The sequence below is a fragment of the Prionailurus viverrinus genome, chromosome A2 (genome assembly GCF_022837055.1).
Source record: "Prionailurus viverrinus isolate Anna chromosome A2, UM_Priviv_1.0, whole genome shotgun sequence".
NCBI classification, from domain to species: Eukaryota; Metazoa; Chordata; class Mammalia; order Carnivora; family Felidae; genus Prionailurus; species Prionailurus viverrinus.
The window spans coordinates 15,213,681-15,235,920 of NC_062562.1; the positions used below are offsets into that span (position 1 = coordinate 15,213,681).

Here is a 22,240-nt window from a genome sequence, read left to right on the forward strand (position 1 = left end):
ATGGAAACGTTTATACCGTGACTGCGTCCCTTGTTTCCCTGGATCCGTACGAGTCCCGAAATCCATCAAATTGTAGACATTAAACAGATGCAATTTATCGTCCAGAACCTGTATCTTAACAAGCTGATGCGAAAAAGCAGCTGTCATCTCTGGTAAACTCCCCGTCTAATATCGGGTTCCCAGACCCTGGGGTGGGGGAGGATTCATTGAGCCCTCTCAGGAGAAACCAGCAAGCAAGGGGATGAGTCAGCAGGACAGGGAGGGAGGAATCCAGGACTGTGAGCTCAGGTGAAGTCCCCCCTCTGCCCTGACCTGCGCCTTGTTATAAGGAGGCATCATGTGCACATTTTCTTCAGGTTGGTGTTTTAAGAAATGCAAGGGTGCCTGGAGGGGAGCTCAGTCGGTTGAACGTCCAACTTCGGCTCAGGTCATGATCTCGCGGTCCATGAGTTCGAGCCCCGCGTTGGGCTCTGTGCTGACAGCTCAGAGCCTGGAGCCTGCTTCCCATTCTGTGTCTCCCTCTCTCTCTCTGCCGCTCCCCCGTTCATGCTCTGTCCCTCTCTGTCTCAAAAATAAATAAAACATTAAAAAAAAAAAAAAAGAAATGTAGCATCTAAGCACAGGTGTCCTGATCTAAAAGTCGGCTGCTGGGGTGTGGGTATGGGCTGCTGGAGAGGGACAAGGGGGCCCCCAGCCCAGCCGTGAGCCACATCCAGACCTGTAGGGAGGTGGCCGCACAGTGGGGCTAGAATCAGGCAGAAGGGGGATCCCGGCCCAGCCCCACCGTGTTCTGGTGATGCGATCTTGGACTCATTGCTTAACCAACTTGCCTCAGTTCCTCCTCCGAGAGATGGTAAAACACAAGTGCACTTACCTCGCAGACTCGCCGAGAGAGGTTTACTCCGCACGAACCGCGGAAAGCCTTTAGCAGAGGCCCTGCTGTGATGAAAGTGCTCAGGAAAAGCTGTTTTGCTTATTGAACAGTCATTTCTCTGCCCCTCGTCTCCTCCTGCAACTTCCCCACCGCGGAGGCAGCCCCCACCCCCTGTCACTCCTGCAACAGTCCGAGTCCTTTCTGTCCCCTCATACTGGGGGCTGACGGCTCTTTGATCTTTTCCACAGTGGAGACTTAGGCGCATTTTGTGATTCGTTCAGGATTCGTGCTGTGCAACACAGGCAGAGGCTTGACACGTTTAAAAAGTATCCAGACTGGGGCGCCTGGGCGGCTCAGTGGGTTAAGCCTCCCGCTCTTGATTTCGGCTCAGGTCATGATGTCATGGTTTGTGAGTTCAAACCCTCCATCAAGTTCTGCGCTGGCAGTGAGGAGCCTGCTCAGGATTCTCTCTCTCTCTCTCTCTCTCTCTCTGCCCCTCTTGCGCGCGCGCGCTCTCTCTCTCTCTCTCTCAAAATAAATAAATAATTTAAAAACAATAGACAAAACGTATCCCGATTAATCTTCCTCTGTGACAATGAACCCTCAGGCCTGTCCACCCCAACGTCACACTTCTGGGTGTCCTTCCAGCCACCGGGGGTCGCAGAAGCCTCCCAAACGCCATGCTCCTGAGTCGTGCACAAAGCAGAAGTGAAATTTTCTCTCAGGGGAGAAACATTTCTGGCTGCTATTTGGGCGAAGGAGAAATGAGCTTAAAGATCTGTTATCTGCCGTCCCTTCTATTTCCTGTCTCTCTTGTCTATTTTTGTTAATGTCTATTTGTTTTTGAGAGAGACAGAGTGCGAGCAGGGGAGGGGCAGAGCGAGAGGGAGACACAGAATCCGAAGCAGGCTCCGGGCTCCGGGCTGTCAGCACAGAGCCCGACCCGGGGCTCGAACCCACAAACAGCGAGATCACGACCTGCGCCGAAGTCGACGCTTAACCGACTGAGCCAGCCAGGCGCCCCATTGTTTCTGTAGGCCTTTGGGCTTCACAGGAGGGCAGTGTGCAGTGGACAGAGGGAACCCAGAAACACCCTGGACCCCCAGCGAGCCAGAAGCAGGCCGTGCCGGCTGCAGAAGCCCTCCCACGACCCCCCTGGGAAAATGTGGGTGAGTGGAAGCGTGTGGTCCGAGCTCAGTCTCTGCGCCCCAGCTGGGCCCCGAGACCTGGGGCCCAGGAGCTGGTGACCGGAAGATGGGTGACCCTCAAGGAAGCTCGGACGCTCTACTGCTCTGCAATCACTTCCTTTCACACATGCAAGGCTGAGGTTGACCTGAGCTCTCCTGCAAGAACCTTCTGGCCACCCCCCCCCCCCACCTCCCCGCCCCGGAGCTTCTGAAGGTTCTGTGTTTGTTTCTCCTGCTGATGCCCCTATATTCCCAAGCTGCCTTCTGTTCGGTTTGATTTGTGGCTGTTCCTCTGAAATGTTTCTGCATTCGTGTATGTGACCTTGAGAATCTGGAAGATCACAAGGTATTGGTGTTTGGGGCCAGGTTTTCCTGTGAGCTTAGTGCCTCGAGGAGCAGGGAAGAAGCACCCCAAATCTCCTGGCCCTCCCAAGGCTGAACAAGCCACTCGGGACCTCGGGGAAACCTTTTTGGGCTCTGCCTGTACATTTGGCCCCAAGGGCGTCCTCATCATCAGCTGAAGCTCGGCAGGCACGGGTCCCCCAGCTGGTGGGATAGTGCGGGAGAAAAGAGGAACTCAGTGGATAGTCTACACTCGGGGGTGGAGAGCAGCCCTGCCCTTCACCCTCTCTGTGGCTTTTGCCAAGTCCCTCGCGGACTCTCCATTTTGTCGTCTGCGATGTGAGCATCCCTGCTGACCTCGCGGGCTGCGCGATAGATAGATGATAGAATGGGCCAGAAAGCAGTTTGCAACTGCAGTCATCAGACCGGCATCTCCCAGAGTTCTAAGGAATCCTGGTCTTAAAGAATGTTAACAGGTGCTATTTGAAAGAACACATTTCTTTTTTCTACATTAAAAATAGGATTGGGAGGGGCGCCCGGGTGGTTCAGTCGGTTAAGCGTTTGACTTTGGCTCAGGTCATGAACTCATAGTTCGTGACTTCGAGCTCCACGTAGGGCTCTGGGCAGACAGCTCAGAGCCTGGAGCCCGCTGCAGATTCTGTCTTCCTCTCTCTCTCTCTGCCCCTCCCCGGCTTATGCTCTGTCTGTCTCTCTCTCTCAAAAATAAATAAACATTAAAAAAAACTAAAAAAAAAGGAAGAAGAATCATAGGTGGCTGTGTTTACCCTCACATAAATCAGCCCCCATCGTAAGCTTCTCTAAAGCTTAATCTCTCAATTGGTAGGAAGACGTTGCCCTGACCAGAGCACCCAGGAAGGGCTCCCATGGTTCATTGCTTGCACGTGGAGAACGCTCTGGGGTCCCTCCCGGGAAGATCCAAGCCTCTCCTGAATTCCATATTCCCCGTCGACGTACCCCGAGGTGATTCCGGAACCGTCACCTTTTTAGGCCTCTCCGTGTTGACTTCCCTCTATCGCCATCGCCAACGGCTGGCGTGTTCCACAAGGTAAAGAAGTTCTTCGGTTGCTGAAATCACTCCGGGAGAATTCTAAGTCCCCAGCGAGGGGGTGGAGACTGAGCTCAGGGGCGGGTGGCCACTTACCAGACAGAAGTCCCAGCCCCGTCCCTGCCGGCCACCCTCCTTCTCATGAAGGACACTCAGTGTCCACACCAGGCTTCCACCTTCCCCGCTGCTGGAGGTGCGGTGACTTTTGAACTTGGGGAGTTTGGAAAGGATAGCGGGGAAGGCTTCGCTCAGCCCTGTCCTCTTCGCCAGGAAAGGGAGCTGCCCGCGGCCCTTGGGGTTGCCTTTGCCTCCGTAGATAAAGCATCCAGTTCTGCGGTTTAGTGAACGGGGTCATGTGTGGCCCCTTAATTTCTTAACATCCTCAGAACCAGAGAGGATAAGGGGACAGGTGAGGAGCGCAGGGGTGCTTTTTTCTCTTCCGATGATGCTGAGCACCAGAAAACTGAGGTCGGCCAGAAATGCCATGGAAGTTTAGAGGAGGGGCGGGCAGTTCCAAGCACCTGCTACGTTAAGACACCGTCATCGTGGTGGGGCCCTGGTTGGGCCTTTCCCACAAGCAGGCGGGTTTCATGGGCCACCTCACCTGACCCTCCCGTAGATGGAGGTGTTGTTCTCACCTCCGTTTGCAGATGAGGAAGCCAAGCACCGTTCCAGCTGCCTGGACCCAGGAGTCCAGTCTTTCTAAGCAGAAAAGGATGTCCTCACGGGGAAGCTGGGCCTTCACTGCGGACGGGGTGCAGACCAGCAGAGAGGGGAGAGGGTGAGACTGCCCGAGGCATGTCTGGACCAGTGAGTCCCCCGTGAGGCTTGAATGGGAGACTTGGGGCGGAAAGAGGGTCCCCAGAAATGCAGCAGGAAGCCTTGGAGTTAGGCAAGGCCTCTGGCATTTTCTAACCCAGCCTCTCACCTGTGGAGAGCGTTTTCCTCATTCTCTGGTCCCTGTGGCTGTGGTCCCTGGCCCCCGGGAGCTGCCCTCGCAGGGCTGAATACGAAGGCCACTCAGGCCATGCGTCCCCAGCTCCATCAGGGGGCTCCCAGGATGGTCCCCCTTGTGGGACACGTTGCAGAGACTTCTTGCTCTGTGGGTCAGATATCTGCCTCGTGGCAGCCTCTCCCCACCCGGGGATGCCCCACAGAGCCCAAGGGAAAGGCCGACTCTATCATAATATAGCACAACTTCCTATCTCTTTTTTCCTACCAGACGTTTCCGGTTTCTCTAACTCTTCTCTGGCAAGGCTTCTGCTGACCCCCCTGACACCGAAGCCTGGCTACCAAGCTGGCTCAAACTCGAGCCTCCGGGATGTCCATGAGCCCTCCCGACAGACTCCTTCCTTCCTCCCCCCATCTTTTCTTTGCCATTGGCAGTGGGTGTCACAGTCCCGCCTACATAAGAGATGTTTGATAGACGCTTGGCGAACTGCTTTGACGTCGTCCACGTGGCCAGTTTGTCAAAGGTCACGCCTCTAAGGTCAGAGCTCTTCCCACAAATGTTGGGTGATGCCTGCGCGGTGCCCAGCGTCACGACAGGCGCCCCGGACCCATCAGCACCTAGAGCCCGCACACGTGTCACGGTGGTAGCCTAGCCACAGCTCATGTTTGCTCAGCCCTGTGTATCCTACAGAGTCTTTCTTCCGTATTTATCTTAGTCGATTCCATGGCAACCTGATGATTTACAGGTGAGAAGGCTGAGGTCCAGCACGATCTGCTGATGAAGGTTATGGAGCTATTCGGTCACATGGAAAGGCACTTCTCGGGTCTTCTGGGGACGTCTAACCCTGCGCTCCACCTCGACTCATCAAGGTATCCTCTAGAGCCCTGGGAAATAACTAGGTTATCCCGCGGTCCTCATCTTGCCTTCGCGGGAAAGTTCTGATTTAATTTAAAAACTCCCTTTGGTATTGAAGTATAATTGACGTACAACGTTACATCCGTTGCAGGTGCACAGCCTAGTGATTCCAACTACATTCCCTACCTTATTTCATGCTCACCACGATAAACGTAGTTACCGTCTGCCACTCGATTTTACTTTTTGCCCTGCCCCCTACCCCGGGTCAAAGCAATGTTTATTCAAGAATTATCGGGGCGCCTGGGTGGCGCAGTCGGTTAAGCGTCCGACTTCAGCCAGGTCACGATCTCGCGGTCCGTGAGTTCGAGCCCCGCGTCGGGCTCTGGGCTGATGGCTCGGAGCCTGGAGCCTGTTTCCGATTCTGTGTCTCCCTCTCTCTCTGCCCCTCCCCCGTTCATGCTCTGTCTCTCTCTGTCCCAAAAATAAATAAAAAAACGTTGAAAAAAAAAATTAAAAAAAAAAAAAAAGAATTATCTGCCCCCCTCCAAAAAGAGAAAAAGAGAGAGAGAGAGAGAGGACAATGCCAAGAGAATGCAGAACCCCGAAACGGCTGCTGAACATCAGCAGTGTTCATCTCAAAGATTACTCAACTGAGGGTTTAGTATGTAATTCCAGCAGCAGAAAAGAAGAACTGTACTGAACTTGATAACTTTCTGAAAACTTGCAGAGCAGCGAGCCTGTTGAAAAGGGGAAGCCGTCTTGTGTCCTACCTTCCCAATGCCTCTGATCAGACGGCTTCTCCATTTCGTGCGTGGCAAGACCTAAGCTGTCCCCGGGTGCATAAAGGACTTTGCTAAAGTCACAGGTACCATTTGCCTTCTTTCTGTTCTCTTCCGGGCAAGAACTTACTACATTGCGATAGAAGTCGCTCGCTTAAAAGTGATTTCCGGGTAGACCGCCAGGTTTCCAGGAACAAGGAGATGGAGAGAGGGGTCCAGGCAGGGCAAGCGGTGCCTCTCCAGAGCGCTCTTGGATTGCGGAGGCAGAGGAGAGGGTGATTTAGTAGGTGGTATGGGGCCAAAGTAGGAGAGTTTGTTGTGACACATGTCCATTTTCTTCTTGCTTTCTCCCACTTTCCTTCTTTCCCCCACCCATGCTGTGATACCCTTGCCTCTCCCAGTCATCCACACTTGGCCTTTTGTACCTCATCAGTCAGCTTGCCCACGGCTGGGCCCATCGTGTGTTCGCCGTGCCTTCATAAATTCTCAACTACTGAGGACATGACCGCTCCAAGTTAGCCATTTCGCGTGTATCGATGTTGACTTCGTAAGAAACAGTCCGTGAAAATAGAACTTGCATTTACGTGTGTACATACATCTACATAGTGCAGTTGTATATATACATGTGTATTTTAAGGGTTCATTGAAAATCCACCCTAAGTCAGGCTATGATGATGAATCAGTGAATCAAATGATTTGGTCTTCGTGTCTGGATCTGCAAGGTTGACTGTTTGTTTTTCCTAGACCTGTCCTAGAGGATAGGGGTAGAAATCCCTCCTAATCTTTTGGGAAACCTTGGATTGATGCGGGTGGAAGTTAACAGTTGTTTGACCGGTGTTTAGAGGGAGGGTGATGGGAGTATGGGGACTTTGGTACACGGAAGTGATGGGGGTATTTGTAGCTCTTTTCAGACGGTGGTGATGATTACATTGAACCAGGTAGGCTGAGTTATTTCTCTTGGGGCAAGAATCGTATGACTCAACAAGAAAAAAGCAGATGTACCCAGCATAAAATGGGTAAAGGGCACCGCCAGATAATTCACAGAAAAGGAAATATGGATGATTACCAATTACAGTTTTAAAAAATGCTCAGTAATTAAACAAATATTAGTTACACCATAATGACGTCTCTTTTGCCCATATACGTGGCCAATTTTTTTCTCCTTTCTGTCTTCTTGGTGTTGACGGATGCTTGCTGAGATTAGAGCCATCACCTACTACTGCCCAGAATATATACATCGCTGAACACTTCCTGGAAGCAATTTGACAAAACGCATCAAGAGACTTAGAAAACAGGTAGAAATTGTGCCTTGGGAAACCTACTCTAAGGAACTAATTTAAAAAAATACAAAGATGTTTATTACAGTATTATTTATAAAAGTGTAAATCTGGAACAACTTAATCGCACACCAATAAGACAATGATTAAATAGCCATGAATATCTATACAATACGTTGGTGTCTTTTCAAGTTATATTTCCTTTATTTAAAAAAATTTTTAATGTTTATTTATTTTTGAGAGAGAGAGCACAAGCAGGTGAGGGACAGAGAGAGAGAGAGAGGGAGGCAGAGGATCTGAAGTGGGCTCCACGCTGATGGCAGAGAGCCCGATGTGGGGCTCAGACTTACGAACCATGAGACCATGATCTGAGCTGAAGTCGGACGCTTAACCGACTGAGCCACCCAGGGGCCCCTACAAATTGTATTTTCAAATAATTACTAGCCACATGGAACAGGGTGCAAGATATAACATTTAAAATGTCAGAATACAGAGGGTCACCTGGGTGGCTCAGTCGGTTGAGCGGTTGACGTTGGCTCAGGTCACAATCTCGTGGTTCATGAGTTCAAGCCCTGCGACAGGCTCTGTGTGGACAGCCCACGAGCCTGGAGCCTGCGTCACATTTCGTGTCTCCCCCTCTCTCTACCCCTCCCCCACTCACACTCTGTCTCTCCCGGTCTCTCAAAATTGAAAAAATGTTAAAAAAAAAAATCAGAATACAGAAACGATATAAAAGTGTGATATGGTACCTAGAAAGGAGATCTGGGGCAGAGGTTCTTTCTCCGTTTTATGTGGTTTTACCCCAACCATGCTATTTTGACTACACAGTCATGCCTTCCCTATGAAAACATATTCCTCACAATCATCTCTTTCAACTAAATGGCAGATCAACCTGCAATACGATTAAAATTCAACCACACTTGAAACACCCCATGTTGAAATATAAAGAGTCAATCTAATCTTTGGGCAAGAAAGTTGGTAAGAATATCCAAAATCACCGGGGCGCCCGGGTGGCTCGGTCGATTAAGCGTCCGACTTCGGCTCGGGTCATGATCTCGTAGTCTGTGAGTTCGAGCCCCGCATCCGGCTCTGTGCCGACGGCTCGGAGCCTGGAGCCTGCTTCGGATTCTGTCTCCTTCTCTCTCTGCCCCTCCCCTGCTTGTGCTCTCTCTCAAAAATCAATAAATGTAAAAAAAAAGAAATTAAATAAAAAAGAATATCCCAAATCACTTGGCAGGTGAATAAAACCAAGTCACTTAAAATGAACTGACCACACTCCAGCACGGAGTGTAGCCTTTGCTCTAGTAACTAATGATAATGATCAGCAGATGTGGAAGTCCTTGTGCTGCCCTAAAATACAGTGCTGAGAGGTTCTTGTGTGTTTCTGGGGAGGGAGCTTCCCGGCTCGCCAGGCAGCCCGTTCTGTTCCCACACAACCTGGTAGTTCCCACATGTCCTTCCCCAGGTGGGCCTGACTGTAGTCTCCTCCAATGCCATCAAGTTTCTGCGCTCTGGGAGTCTACTCCCTCTTCTGCAGGAAAAGCTATCACATCAGTCCATCTCAAAGGGACCTAAAACATTGCCTAATCCAAACCTTTCGTAAAAAAGATTAGAGGGACGCCTGGGAGGGTCAGTCCGTTGAGCTTCTCACTCTTGGTTTTGCTCAGGTCATGATCTCATGCTTTGTGCATTCAAGCCCACCTTGGGCTCTGTGCTGACAGTGTGGAACCTGCTTGGGATTCTCTCTCTCTCTCTCTCTCTCTCTCTCTCTATCTCTCTCAAAATAAATAAACTTAAAAAGAATCTTAAAAAAAAAAAAAGATTAGAAAACTTGGGTCCAGACCAAAGACAAATACTGGCAAAAACAAAAACAAAAACAAACAACAAACAAAGAAACAAAAACTAAAATTAATCTGAGGATTTGAAGCCTCTTATTTTTCATACAAAACATTCTGAGTTCTGTTAGCCACGGCTGATGTTTCTGGACCTTTCTCACCCTAGCCTGTCCTGTACTCCAGATTGACATTAACCCTCTTAACATGGGGTACCTGGGACAGAACATCATATTTCAAATGTGTAGTCTGAACCGTGAGAAGCAGGGCGAAAATTATTCGATTCAGTCCGGAAGTGTTCAGTAAGCAGCTGTCACTTGTCAGGAGTCCTACGGGCACAGTGACCAGTTGCTAGTTCTGCACTGTCCACTCTGGTGACGACTTGCACATGCGGTGACTTCAATTTAAATTCACTACATTTAAATAAAATGAAAAGGTCAGCCACATTTCGAGCGCTCAACAGCCATTTGGCGAGGGGTGCCTCATTGGACAACACAGACCCAGAACATGTCCATCATTGCAGAAGAGTTCTGTTGGGTAGCACCACACCAGATAATTCTTTTGACCATTCCAGGTTCTCTGTAAAAAACCAAAAAACAAAAAAAAAAGTGAAAGGTTGGGAGGCCTGGCTTCACTGTATAGTGGGAAGCAATCCAAGTAGCTAGTTGGAGAGGTAATTGGATGAATAAATGAAGGGGCAGCTGGGTAGAGACGTCGATGGAGAATCAGGTACGTGGATTTCCTTTCTTCTGGGTGATCTATTAATACAGATTAAAATTGGGGCACCTGGGTGGCTTGGTCGGTTAAGCGTCCGACTTCGGCTCAGGTCATGATCTCACGGTGAGTTCGAGCCCCGGGTCGGGCTCTGTGCTGACAGCTCAGAGCCTGGAGCCTGTTTCAGATTCTGTGTCTCCCTCTCTCTCTGCCCCTCCCCTGTTCATGCTCTGTCTCTCTCTGTCTCAAAAATAAATAAACGTTAAAAAAAAATTAAAAAAAAAACAGATTAAAATTGAGTTCGCTCTCAGGGTTGCTGTGTCACAGCGTTGACATTCTTTATTTTGCTTCTTGCCTAAGCTCGAGGAGGTTGGAGGGTATATAACTGAGGGACAGAAAACAGCTTCATAAAATTCAGGAGAGATTTCATGTCCCCTGAGAGTAGGGGAGCTGTAAGAATCAGGGTGGCCCAGGAGCGTCTGCGTGGCTCAGTCAGTTAAGTGTCTGACTCTTGATCTCGGCTCAGGTCTTGATCTCAGGGTTCTCGAGTTCAAGCCCCGCTTTGGGCTCCACACTGAATGCGAAGCCTACTTAAAAAAAAAAAAGAAAAGAAAAAGGAATCAGTGTGGCCTGGGTCCTACCTCCAGAAATTCTGGTTTAACTACTCAGGGGTACAGCCTGGCATTGGGATTGCAAAATCTCCCCAGCGTTTGCCAAGAGCAGCCAGGGCTGAGAACAATTGCCGTAGCCAACTTCTTCTGTCTGTGGAAATCCCCTCCCGTAATGTCCCTATCAGGCAGCCACCCACCCTCTGCTTAGGCGTCTCTAGTTACAGTCTGCTCAGCACCTCACGTGTCCTTTGGGATGATCCCCCTCAAGCTCTTTGTTTCTTTTTTTAAAAATTTTTTGGCTGTTTATTTTTTTGAAAGAGAGAGAAAGAGAGAGACAGAGAGAGACAGAGCGTGAGCAGGGGAGGGGCGGAGAGAGAGGGAGACACAGAACCCGAAGCAGGCTCCAGGCTCTGAGCTGTCAGCACAGAGCCGACTCGGGGCTCGAACCCATGGCCTGTGAGATCATGACGTGAGCCGAAGTTGGACGCTTCACCAACTGAGCCCCCCGGGCGCCCCTCAAACTCTTTCTTATGTGGTGTTTGACTTTGCCTCTTGGAACGACCTCCTGTGGTTGACGGTGAATCACATTTAGGTTCTTATCTACACACCAGTACCTCGATCTCTTTCCTACCCAAAGTGTCTTTTCTCCTAGGTGGATGGATACCTCTGGCTCCTTCAACTCATCTTTACCAGGTAGGGTTTCTTCTCCACTGCATTGCAGTTTGGGCAATGTTCACATTCAGTGTCTTGCCTGGGACCTAGCACAGGGCTCTGGATGTAGTCTCAGACCACTTTAAAATGCCATCACAGGCTAACCTGTCATTCTAGCTGACCATAAGGTTAGCCTGTGATGGGCTTTGAAAACAAAGCCGAACCCAAAACTTCCTGCCTAAGATCAGCAACAGGCAGCATTGTTTGAAACGGCAAAGCGTATCTGTTGATAGGAGACTGGCTAAATAAACTGGTTTATCCACACAGTGGATTCTCTGCAGCAGGAACAAAGAGAACCTTCCACTGCTAAGTGAAAAAAGCAAGGTGCATGATGACGAATGTAGTGTTCTGCTTTTATGCAGCCAACAGGGTAAGATTAGAAAATATCTACCTGCTTACGCTTGTGTATGGAAGCCCTGGGAAGGAAGAGCAGTTACCCACACGGTTGAGCGGGGGTGTTGGGGGGCAATCTTCTGCGTGCCTTCGGAGCCGAGGCCCGGCAGTGTTTGTTGTAGATTACCTTTTCAAGGATGTTTTGTAGAAACGGCCTCGGAAGACAGAACATCTCTCTCCAGGGCAGACAGAGAGTTTTGTTTGCTATCTGGTGGAATTCAAATAATGTTTCCCTCCTGGGCAAAGACTGGGCAGGCTTGTTGTCAGCCCCGTATGAACGATTGGAGGTTCCTGGACTCAGATTCCTCGGCTGTGAGGCAAATCTGCTGTACGTGGCCCCCGTGCGACTTGGGGGCAGGGAGAACCGTGCACTTCGAGTTCACGTGTCTGCTGTGCCACGAGCAATACATCCTGTGTCCTTTATCTGATGGGCACGTGCCTTCTGCTGGTATCCTCGAGGAAGTGGCAGGCTTACTTGTTAGCCTACAGGTAGGGTGAGATCTTAGACCCTTCACAGTTCTTGACGGGGAAGAGACACATGGGGATGTGCTGTAGGAAGAGACTTTTTGTTGTGTCTCTTCTCATAGCATTAGGGTTTTTTTTAAACTTTTTTTTTTTTCAACGTTTATTTATTTTTGGGACAGAGAGAGACAGAGCATGAACGGGCGAGGGGCAGAGAGAGAGGGAGACACAGATTCGGAAACAGGCTCCAGGCTCTGAGCCATCTGCCCAGAGCCCGACGCGGGGCTCGAACTCCCAGACCTCGAGATCGTGACCTGGCTGAAGTCGGACGCTTAACCGACTGCGCCACCCAGGCGCCCCACATAGCATTAGGTTTTGAACCATATGATTGTGTCTATTACCTACTCAGTCATAAATATCATGACATTTGAAATAAAAATGTTACTCTTGTAAAAAAAAAAACCAACTTTTGTCATGTAAATTTAGATTAAGTTAATGGAAGTTGTCTGCAGATTACGGGAAGTGATGATTTCTTGGCATCCCCAAGGTGGGCAGAATTAAGTGCCCAGTAGAACTCTCCTGATTCCTGGTTCCATAATTTGCCAGGAATTAATCTATTATCTATCTATCTATCTATCAATCATCTGTCTCTGTCTCTATCCCCTACCTGTCATCTTTGTGAGAGATAATCTGACCTCTGATACCTCTCTGTCGGTAAGGAAATGGATTAATATAATCCGGCGTTCCCATCAGGTTATTTAATTTGGCTGAGGTCCAAACTTATTCGTAGAAATCCAAAGTCCTCATTTAGTATAACTAAAGATGTTAACGAAGGCTGAAATGTCTGGTTGAAACCATTGGATACCAATCATTGTAAGTTTTCTAGAACCTTGGGTCATGGACCACAGACCGGATATTTGTGGAAAGAGAAGCATTTCTGTTCAGATGGAAGAAATGTTTGCTCTTCTGAAGTCATATTTTACTACCTTGGACAAGATCTTAGATATTCTGGAAGGGCCCAAGAACTTGAGACACAAAGGTCAACAGGTGGAGGGGAGGAGAGCTCATATACAGTTCTAGGCGTCTATTAACATACACGCTGGGTCAGTGTTCTAGATGCTCTCGACCGTGTTAGTTCAGATAATCCTCACCTCACTCCTCAGTCCACGGAATACATTCTTTGCTTGGCTTCTGGGACACCAGCTCTCCTGGTTTGGCTCCTACCTCACCGTCCACTCCTTCTGAGTCTCTCGTGCTGCATCCTTCTTTTTCTTCTGAACTCTGATTTTTTTTTTTTTTTCTGAGAGAGCGAAAGAGACAAAGCACTTGCACACCCACAAGCCAGAGTAGTGACTTTACTAGACTGACGTAATCATTCGGCCTGTGGCTTTCTACCTGCCGTTCCTGGTTTTAAGCAAACTCCCCTGTTGTCAAGGATCAGCACTCTTCATCAGTAGGCACAGCAGATTTCCCCTTCAGTGAAGTTTCATTACAAAATGATTTAAAAAAAAATTTTTTTTTTAACTTTTATTTATTTTTGAGACAGAGAGAGACAGAGCGTGTGTGGGGGAGGGGCAGAGAGAGAGGGAGACACAGAATCGGAAGCAGGCTCCAGGCTCCGAGCCGTCAGCCCAGAGCCCGACGCGGGGCTCGAACTCCCGGACCGCAAGATCGTGACCTGAGCTGAAGTCGGACGCTTAACCGACTGAGCCACCCAGGCGCCCCTACAAAACGGGTTTCACATTAGCCGTATCGTTTTTCACCCAGCCGACAAGAACTCGTTTGCCTTTACTTCTAAAAGCATTCAGGGGGTGCCTGGGGGGGGGCTCAGTTCGGTTGAGCATCTCACTTGGGCTCAGGTCATGATCTCACAGCTTGCGAGCTCGAGCCCCGGTCGGGCTCTGTGCTGTCAGCACGGAGCCTGCTGCGGATCTTCTGTCCGCCCCCCCCCCCCCCGCCCCCATCTGCCCCTTCCCTGCTTGTGCGCTCTCTCTCTCCAAAATAAATAAGTCTTAAAAGCAAAAAAAGCATTCAGACAAGTCCGAGAAACACTGCAAACGATTAGCTCAGGGTATATCTCTGGCTTTGGCTACCGTAGACTGTAGCTCTAATATTGTGGAGAGTCATGACTTCCACATACAGTAGACACCCACAGTGAGGAGCCCTTTCCAGAGAAAGGAGCCCACCATCACGCCAAAGGTCCCCGTCCTGTGGGCAGATGCTGACGGGCAGGTGAGGCTATAGAGAGCCCAGGTTTCTTTGAGTCAAGAACACTGCGGATCAAGTCCCAACTTAGCCGTTTGCTCTCTGTGTGATCATAAGTTAGGGAATTTCTCTGAGAGGGAGACACGGAATCCGAAGCAGGCTCCGGGCTCTGAGCTGTCCGCGCAGAGCCGACGCGGGGCTCGAACCCACAGAACCGTGAGATCGTGACCTGAGCCGCAGTCGGACGCTTAACCGACTGAGCCACCCAGGCGCCCCGAAATGTTCATTTTCTAATCCCTTCAAGACCACACGTATTCAGAAAGTCTCCTGTTTTTATCTTTTTCCGGCTTAGGTCCAATGGTTTAGTGGAATGCATGCAAATGGAATCAGGAATATTGAAGAATATGTGGCAAAGGTGATGTTTGAAGCCTGAGGAGGAGAGGGTGGTTATTCACCCATTTACAGAGAAGGAAAATAGATGGCACTTCGTGCCACATATCAAACTAAATTCACAGTGGGTTAGACATGCGTAGGTATGAAATGTTGAACCGCAAAGATACTAAGATATATACAAACATTCATGACATCTGGGATGTGGATGTCCTCACTGAATGGAACCCCAATGCGATAATAGCGTGGGTTTTAGAGCAAAAGGGCACAGGATCAAGTCCCAGTTCTGCTGTGCACAGAATAGCCTCAGGCAACTGACCAAGCTTTGCCGAGCCTCTGTTTGCTCATCTATAAAGTGGGGATGGGAAAACCTACCTTGCAAAGTTGTGAGATCAAGCAAACTATGTGAAATGTTTGGCCTAAGGAAGGTTCAATTATCATAGACTTTTTTTTAATGTTTTTTTTTTTTTTTTTTAATTTTTTTTTTCAACGTTTATTTATTTTTGGGACAGAGAGAGACAGGGCATGAACGGGGGAGGGGCAGAGAGAGAGGGAGACACAGAATCAGAAACAGGTTCCAGGCTCTGAGCCATCAGCCCAGAGCCTGACGCGGGGCTCGAACTCACGGACCGCGAGATGGTGACCTGGCTGAAGTCGGACGCTTAACCGACTGCGCCACCCAGGCGCCCCTAATGTTTATTTATTTTTGAGAGAGAGAGAGAGAGAGAGAGTGGAGGAGGGGCAGAGAGAGAAAGAGAGGGAGAGAGAGAAAAAGGATCCCAAGCAGGCTCCTGGCTGACAGCAGAGAGCCTGATGCAGGGCTCCAACTCACGAGCCGGGAGATCATGACCTGATCTGAAATCAAGAGTCAGCAGCTCAACCGTCTGAGCCACCCGGGTGCCCCCTAAAGAGAAATTTCTCAGAAAAATCTCCCTTCCCCCAGTCTGGTGGTTGTATGTTAACTCCACCCAAGCTCAAAGAGGGAAACCAAAACATTAAGATCTTTAAAGCAAAATTCAAATGCTCTCTACCTCATGTGACTTCCACGTCAAGTTTCTTAGATCTCAGGGTGTGGTTTCAGGTGCTGATGAGTACGCGCTTCAGCTTATAATTTGCCCACGTTTTCACCCCACTTACCTTCTTCCAGCTGTCCTTGCCAGAAGAAGGCATCTGCCGTTAGTGACAGTTTAATTGGTAAGGGAATTTAGACAACTTCCACATCTTACAACTTTAAAAATTACCTGGGACGCCTGGGTGGCTCAGTCGGTTAAGCATCCGACTTCGGTTCAGGTCACGATCTTAAGGTGAGTTCGAGCCCCGCGTCGGGCTCTGCGCGGACCGCTCGGAGCCCGGAGCCTGCTTCGGATTCTGTGTCTCCCTCTCTCTCTCTCTGCCCCTCCCCTGTTCATGCTCTGTCTCTCTCTCAAAAATAAATGAGCACTTAAACATTTTTAAAAATTACCGTCCCCCCCCCCCACAACTATTTTCATTATTTGCTCATTGCGTTTTATATGCATACAGTTTCGCGATGTCGCCGTCTTCCTGCACGCACTTTATAATTCTCTTCATCTCCCACGACCACTTGCTGGTGATTCCACCTGGTTTTAGTGAACTAGTTTTAGTGACTGTAGAATAATCTATTGCATCAGTGGACTACGATTTGTTCAAAATCTCCTTCGTGTGTCAAACCTTTCAACAGTTTCCATTTCTCTTGTTTCTTTCTGTTACGAAACGAGGCCACAAGGAACATCTGTACCTTGTGATTTGATTCGGCGGATTTCTTCCCCTTGGGGTAAATTCCTCAGAGTAGAACCACTGGCTCAAAGCCACGTGTACCTTGTTGATTCTTGTTGTTTATAACATTTCAGAAACTTATTGAACCAAGTTACATTACATCAGCAATGTCTTACTGTTCTCGGCTTGCCCCAACCTCACCAGCATTGATGGAGTGACATCACTTACTTTTTTTTTTTTTTTAATGTTTATCTATTTTTGAGAGAGAGTGCAAGCGAGGGAGGGGCAGAGAGAAAGGGGAACCGAGGTTCCAAAGCACGGAGCTGACAGCAGAGAGCCTGATGTGGGGCTCGAACTCACAAACGGCGAGATCATGACTCGGGCTGAAGTCGGAGGCTCAACTGACTGAGCCGCCCAGGCGCCCCTACTTTTTTTTTTTTTTGACATTCCAAACTTCAATATATTTTCTAAAGAAGAGTCTCTAATTCTAGATGACGGGGGGAGGGGGAGGGCTCCTCTCCTTCTGACTCCAGGAATTGCGAGAGGAAGAGTCCAAGGTCACCGAAGAAAGCAGTTGTGCTCGGGGGTTCCTGTCTCCCCCATCCAGGCTTTGACCAGAGTTAGAGGGTGTGAAGGGCTGTTTGATAAATTGGGGAGGGGGCCCTCGCAGACCCTCCTCTCTGCAAGTCGCTTTCTTATTCACGTGGGTGGCCGGCACAGTTAAGCTGGTGGTCAGGGGGAAAAATCGTTTCATCTGTACCCTCGAGTGTCCCTGGGTTTGTCTATGGCACGGACACGGAGTCAAGGAGCAGTGTGTCTGCTCAGTGCCTGTCAGTTCAGGAGAAGGTGCCAGAAGTCTGATGACGTGGCAGCCACAGAGGGCCCCCCCACTCCGGCCAGGGCTGCAGAGGTCACTATGCCCAGGGATGATTGAGAATGAATGGATCGTGAGGCCATGAGCCACAAAACAGCAGGTGCCAGCAGAAAGTTCAGGGTCGGGACCAGGTGGCCCTTCCTCAGCAGACACCAGCCACATGACTAGGACTGACAGAAGACCAGGGCGCCTTCTTCCCACTCCCCCCATGCAGGCCCCTCCCCCATATCTCCACTGCCATCTTCGAAAGGCCCAATGAGAGGAGATGAGAAGCCAAAATTAAGAAGCTGGCAACGTAAACAGGATGAGAAAAAACTAAAGCCGTCCTTCAAATGAATGGGTCAGGCTAAGTTTAAACCACTCTGGACTGCAATTTGTGAATCCTTCTTCCTGCTGCCCGGTGGAAAGCTGGTAAGATCCAAATCGTTTTTGGAGACTGAAGAAACTTCATTTGCGTTGCGTAGCTGAGGTGCCCTGTGAGCAGTTTTAGAGAACCAGCTAAGGTAGTGGGAATGCAGTTTTCGGTAAAACTCGCACCCGTGCATGCATATCTGCATCAAGAAATGCTCCTGGTGGTGAAATCTGGGGTGGTTTTTACTTTTGTGTTTTTGCTTTTCTTTACTGTTGCTGCCTGTTGGCTGTTACTGTACCATCCTTCCCAAAATGCAAAAAGACCTTTTTTAAAAAATGTTTATTTATTTATTTATTTTGGGAGACAGAGCGCAAGCAGGGGAGGGGCAGAGGGAAAGGGAGAGAGAGAGAATCTTAAGTAGGATCCACACCCAGCGTTGAGCCGGACATGGGGCTCGATCCCACGACTCTGAGATCATGACCTGAGCTGAAATCAAGAGTCGGATGCTCAACCAACTGAGCCACCCAGGTGCCCCCAAAAAGACATTTTTGAAAGCCTAACTCAAACCTCTTGACAGTTTCAGACCTCCTGAAACTGTCATTTTGCTCTGGACTATGGAGACAGATGAAAACCATTTCAGTTTTCATATCTCTGACCCCATGTAATTAGTCGTCAAAGGACTTGGCTTCTGACTCTGGAGAACCTGCATTCCTCCCTGTGCCTTGCACCCCAGAACCCCCAAAAGATTCTACAGTCTGATCGTGGTCCTGTTGAAAGCGACACACAAATTAAAGTTATGATCATCGAGTTGAACAAAACCCCAGTGAATTTTTTTTGTTTTAATTTGACTTGTTTTTAGATCAGCCTCAGAGAAAAGGAAAGATAATAGAAATATTAAGTAGAGGCTTCTATACTTTTGCTCTTGGGAGCAAGTGACTCTTTATTTTTTGCTTTAGGCATTAAAGTTTACAGGCATGCTCTCTGTGATTAGAAATGCGTGATGGACAAAATAATGGGTATTTTTTTTTTCCCTCAGAGGCTGTGGATTGTGCCGTTAGGGGTAAGAATGCTGGAAAGATCATACAATCAGCTGTTTTTCAGTGCCGTTTTCCACCTAAAAGCCTGAGTGTGTTACTTATCAGTGTGCTGCCCTAGGACAGAGCCATGAAAATAGATTAAGTTCTATCGAAGAGACCCTATTTCTTCCTACGTTGATATGAAACATCTTCTCATTGCCTTCCTTTTGGTTCTGCTTCTATGAATTTTACAGCTTTTTTGATCTTGATCCTGAACATAACTTCAAGTGGTATCATGATTCTTGTGTGCGGGATGAGTAAATGAGGCTCGAAGTTCAGCTCTCGCCCCCAAGTCCTACAGCTGGTGGCAGGAACGGCCAGGGATGCCTCCTGCCCGTGTCCAATCTCGCTTTGACTACCCAGGACTTTGACAGGTGCTGACCTTTGGGGTCCCGGTATTTTATTAAGAAGCAAAGACAGTGCCTCGCCATTGGCTCTAATTATTGCCCTCCTGAGATTTACCTTGAGAAATGCCACTGACCTATGGTCACATCCTTATACTTGTCCCTTCCTCAGAGAAAGGAGAAAGTCAGTAGGACTTCTTCCGAGGAGACAGGGCAGAGATGAACAGGAACTCCTTCCTCATCTGTCTTTCCTTCTTCTCCAGTGAAGTCTGTAATCTTTTTTTTTTTTAATTTTTTTTTCAACGTTTATTTATTTTTGGGACAGAGAGAGACAGAGCATGAACGGGGGAGGGGCAGAGAGAGAGGGAGACACAGAATCAGAAACAGGCTCCAGGCTCTGAGCCATCAGCCCAGAGCCCGACGCGGGGCTCGAACTCCCGGACCGCGAGATGGTGACCTGGCTGAAGTCGGACGCTTAACCGACTGCGCCACCCAGGCGCCCCTGAAGTCTGTAATCTTAAAAGCAGGCACTGGCTTTAGGGATCCTTGTTTAAAAAACATCAAATCTGCTAAGAAATTCCGTTAGCCTAACCCTCCTACTCGGCAGGGACTTTATGAAGCAGGGACTCTAGGGGGTCTGCTGTTGGCATATGACTGGATTATCTCAGCATTATGAGAAGCAGGAAAAGGGAAGCAGCCTTTGTTTATTGCTTATAACTGTAATGGCTATAATAGTTGGTAACAACTAGAATGGTGAGGTCTTTCAAAGTTAAACAGGTTTTTTTTAATGTGTATTTATTTTATTTTATTTTTTATTAAAAAAACTTTTTTGACACTTATATATTATTGAGAGACAGAGCATGAGCAGGGGAGGGGCAGAGAGAGGGGACACAGAACCCGAAGCAGGCTCCAGGCTCTGAGCTGTCAGCACAGAGCCCGACGCGGGGCTCGAACTCATGGACCGCGAGATCGTGACCTAAGTCAGAGTCGGACGCCCAGCCAACTGAGTCACCCAGGTGCCCCAAAAGTTAAACTTAGTGGCTTTTTGTTTTTGAATTTGGTGAGGAGAAAACTGGACAATGAAACTGAAAATCTAGCCTGAACTTTTATATTTACTCGTTAGAGGATTTGGGGTAAATTACTAAACTGCTTCGAGGTTGAGAGTTTCCCCATCAGCTCTGATGAACGGCGCATTGTTAAGGGGCCACAGAGAGGGGTAGTTATTTGTAATGATAACAATCACTATGATTGCATCCATTTGGTTTTGAAACAGGCAAGATGATTCCAGAAGTCGTATATAAACTGTAAAACATAAAATTCAAAATGCCTGAAAAGATATGGCGACAATAAAGAGCATAATATTATTATTATCACTCTCCAGCCTGCTTTTTCCTGTTTTGTGTTTCTTCAAACGCTTGCAGAAATGAACGCCTTCTTTCTTCACCCCATCCGCCCCCTTTCTGTTTCTTTTCCCTTGGTGAATCGCGCTGACTTTCAAAGCTTCACATCTTTCATGCCTGACGCCTCCCCGCACAGCATCCCGGACATACTTCTAAACACACGCTAAAGATCATTGAAGCATCTAGGTTGTATCTAGGTTGTTTAATCATATGTGGTTTTGTGGGTAAATGGATAAATCAATGGGCGTGGCTCGCCAAGGGTGACCGTACCTAATTGTGGGGTTGTTTTTTGTTTTTGTTTTCGTTTGTCGTCATCATCGTCGTCGTTGTCTTTCTATCATAGGGACAATGGAGGCTTTGATGGCCGGAACTGAGACGGTGACAGCGGATGCGTCTGTCAGGACCACACTGTTCGACTATGAGTTCTCGCTGCCATGTGAGAAAATCAACGTCAAGGAGCTGGGGTCCCGCCTCTTGCCCCCACTGTATTCCCTGGTGTTCGTGGTTGGTCTGCTGGGCAACGCGATGGTGGTGGTGATCCTCACGAAATACAGGAGGCTCCGGATCATGACCAACATCTTCCTGCTCAATTTGGCCATTTCTGACTTGCTCTTCCTGTTCACTCTGCTGTTCTGGATTCACTACAGCAGGTGGAAAGAGTGGGTGTTCGGCCACTTCATGTGCAAGCTCCTCTCCGGGCTTTACTACATGGGCTTGTACAGCGAGATTTTCTTCATCATCCTGCTGACCATAGACCGGTACCTGGCCATCGTCCACGCCGTGTTCGCCCTGCGGACCCGGACCGTCACTTTCGGTATCATCATGAGCGTCCTCACCTGGGGCCTGGCAGGGATAGCAGCCCTCCCTGAATTTATCTTCCACCAGTCCCAAAATGATGCTGAACAGTACATCTGTTTGCCTCTTTATCCAGGAGGCCAAGAGGATAACTGGAAGCGTTTCCATGCTCTGAGCATGAACATCCTCAGTCTGGCCCTGCCTCTGCTCATCATGGCCGTCTGCTACGCGGGAATTATTAGGACACTGCTGAGATGCCCCAATAAAACCAAGTACAAGGCCATCCGGCTCATTTTTGTCATCATGGTGGTCTTTTTCATGTTCTGGACCCCCTACAACCTGGTCCTCCTTCTCTCTGCTTTCCAAACGATCTTCTTTGAGGTCAGTTGTGAGCAGAGCAAATGGCTCGATGTGGCCATGCAGGTGACAGAGGTGATCGCCTACACGCACTGCTGCGTTAACCCCGTCATCTACGCCTTCGTCGGGGAGAGGTTCCGGGAGCACCTCAGCCACTTCTTCCGCAGGCACGTGGCCACCAACCTGGGCAAATACATCCCGTTCCTTCCCAGCGAGAAATCAGACCGAGCCAGCTCTGGCTCCCCGTCAACGGGGGAACAGGAGCTCTCTTTTGTCTTTTAGGCCAGATGCGGAAAATTACCTAAAGCGGATGAGCCGGGCAGATGAAGGAAACACATTAAGTCCATCGCGTTGACTTTAACGCCAGCCCTTTGAACTTCTAGCTCGATGCCGAAACTTGTAAAGACATTAAAGCGTATACACAATGGGGTCAGCAGACCCGTGTGCCCCGGGCATTAACGGGGGTCACTAGTTAGTCAGTTCACTTGCCGTCCACACAGAAGTTTGCTCGGTTCTCGGAAGAGTTACATCCAGTGTAATGTACCCAAGTGTTAGCTAGTCACTATATGCAGCTATGAGCAGGTAAATCATTTTATAGTTTAAACCTTAACTTTAGCTAGCTGTTGCATAAATGAAACGTATTTCACAAAATACAATA

At 48.9% G+C, this 22,240-nt stretch overlaps 1 protein-coding gene across 11 annotated transcripts; it reads left to right on the plus strand.

The window, feature by feature from the left end:
- Positions 1-1,804: 1,804 nt before the first annotated feature.
- LOC125161326 (C-C chemokine receptor type 3-like) lies at positions 1,805-22,240 on the plus strand. 11 transcript variants are annotated; one of them, XM_047851092.1, is made up of 8 exons: positions 1,805-2,043; positions 3,248-3,469; positions 4,120-4,279; positions 5,167-5,290; positions 6,004-6,141; positions 6,457-7,350; positions 11,142-11,182; positions 20,774-22,240. In XM_047851092.1, the coding sequence occupies exons 7-8, from the start codon at positions 11,146-11,148 to the stop codon at positions 21,862-21,864; spliced, it is 1,128 nt and encodes a 375-aa protein (XP_047707048.1). In that variant the 5' UTR covers positions 1,805-2,043; positions 3,248-3,469; positions 4,120-4,279; positions 5,167-5,290; positions 6,004-6,141; positions 6,457-7,350; positions 11,142-11,145; the 3' UTR covers positions 21,865-22,240. The 11 variants fall into 11 exon arrangements, with proteins under 11 accessions (XP_047707048.1, XP_047707054.1, XP_047707049.1 ...); XM_047851098.1 differs by lacking the exon at positions 4,120-4,279 and adding an exon at positions 17,473-17,669; XM_047851093.1 differs by lacking the exon at positions 4,120-4,279 and having other exon boundaries at positions 6,457-6,602; positions 7,260-7,350.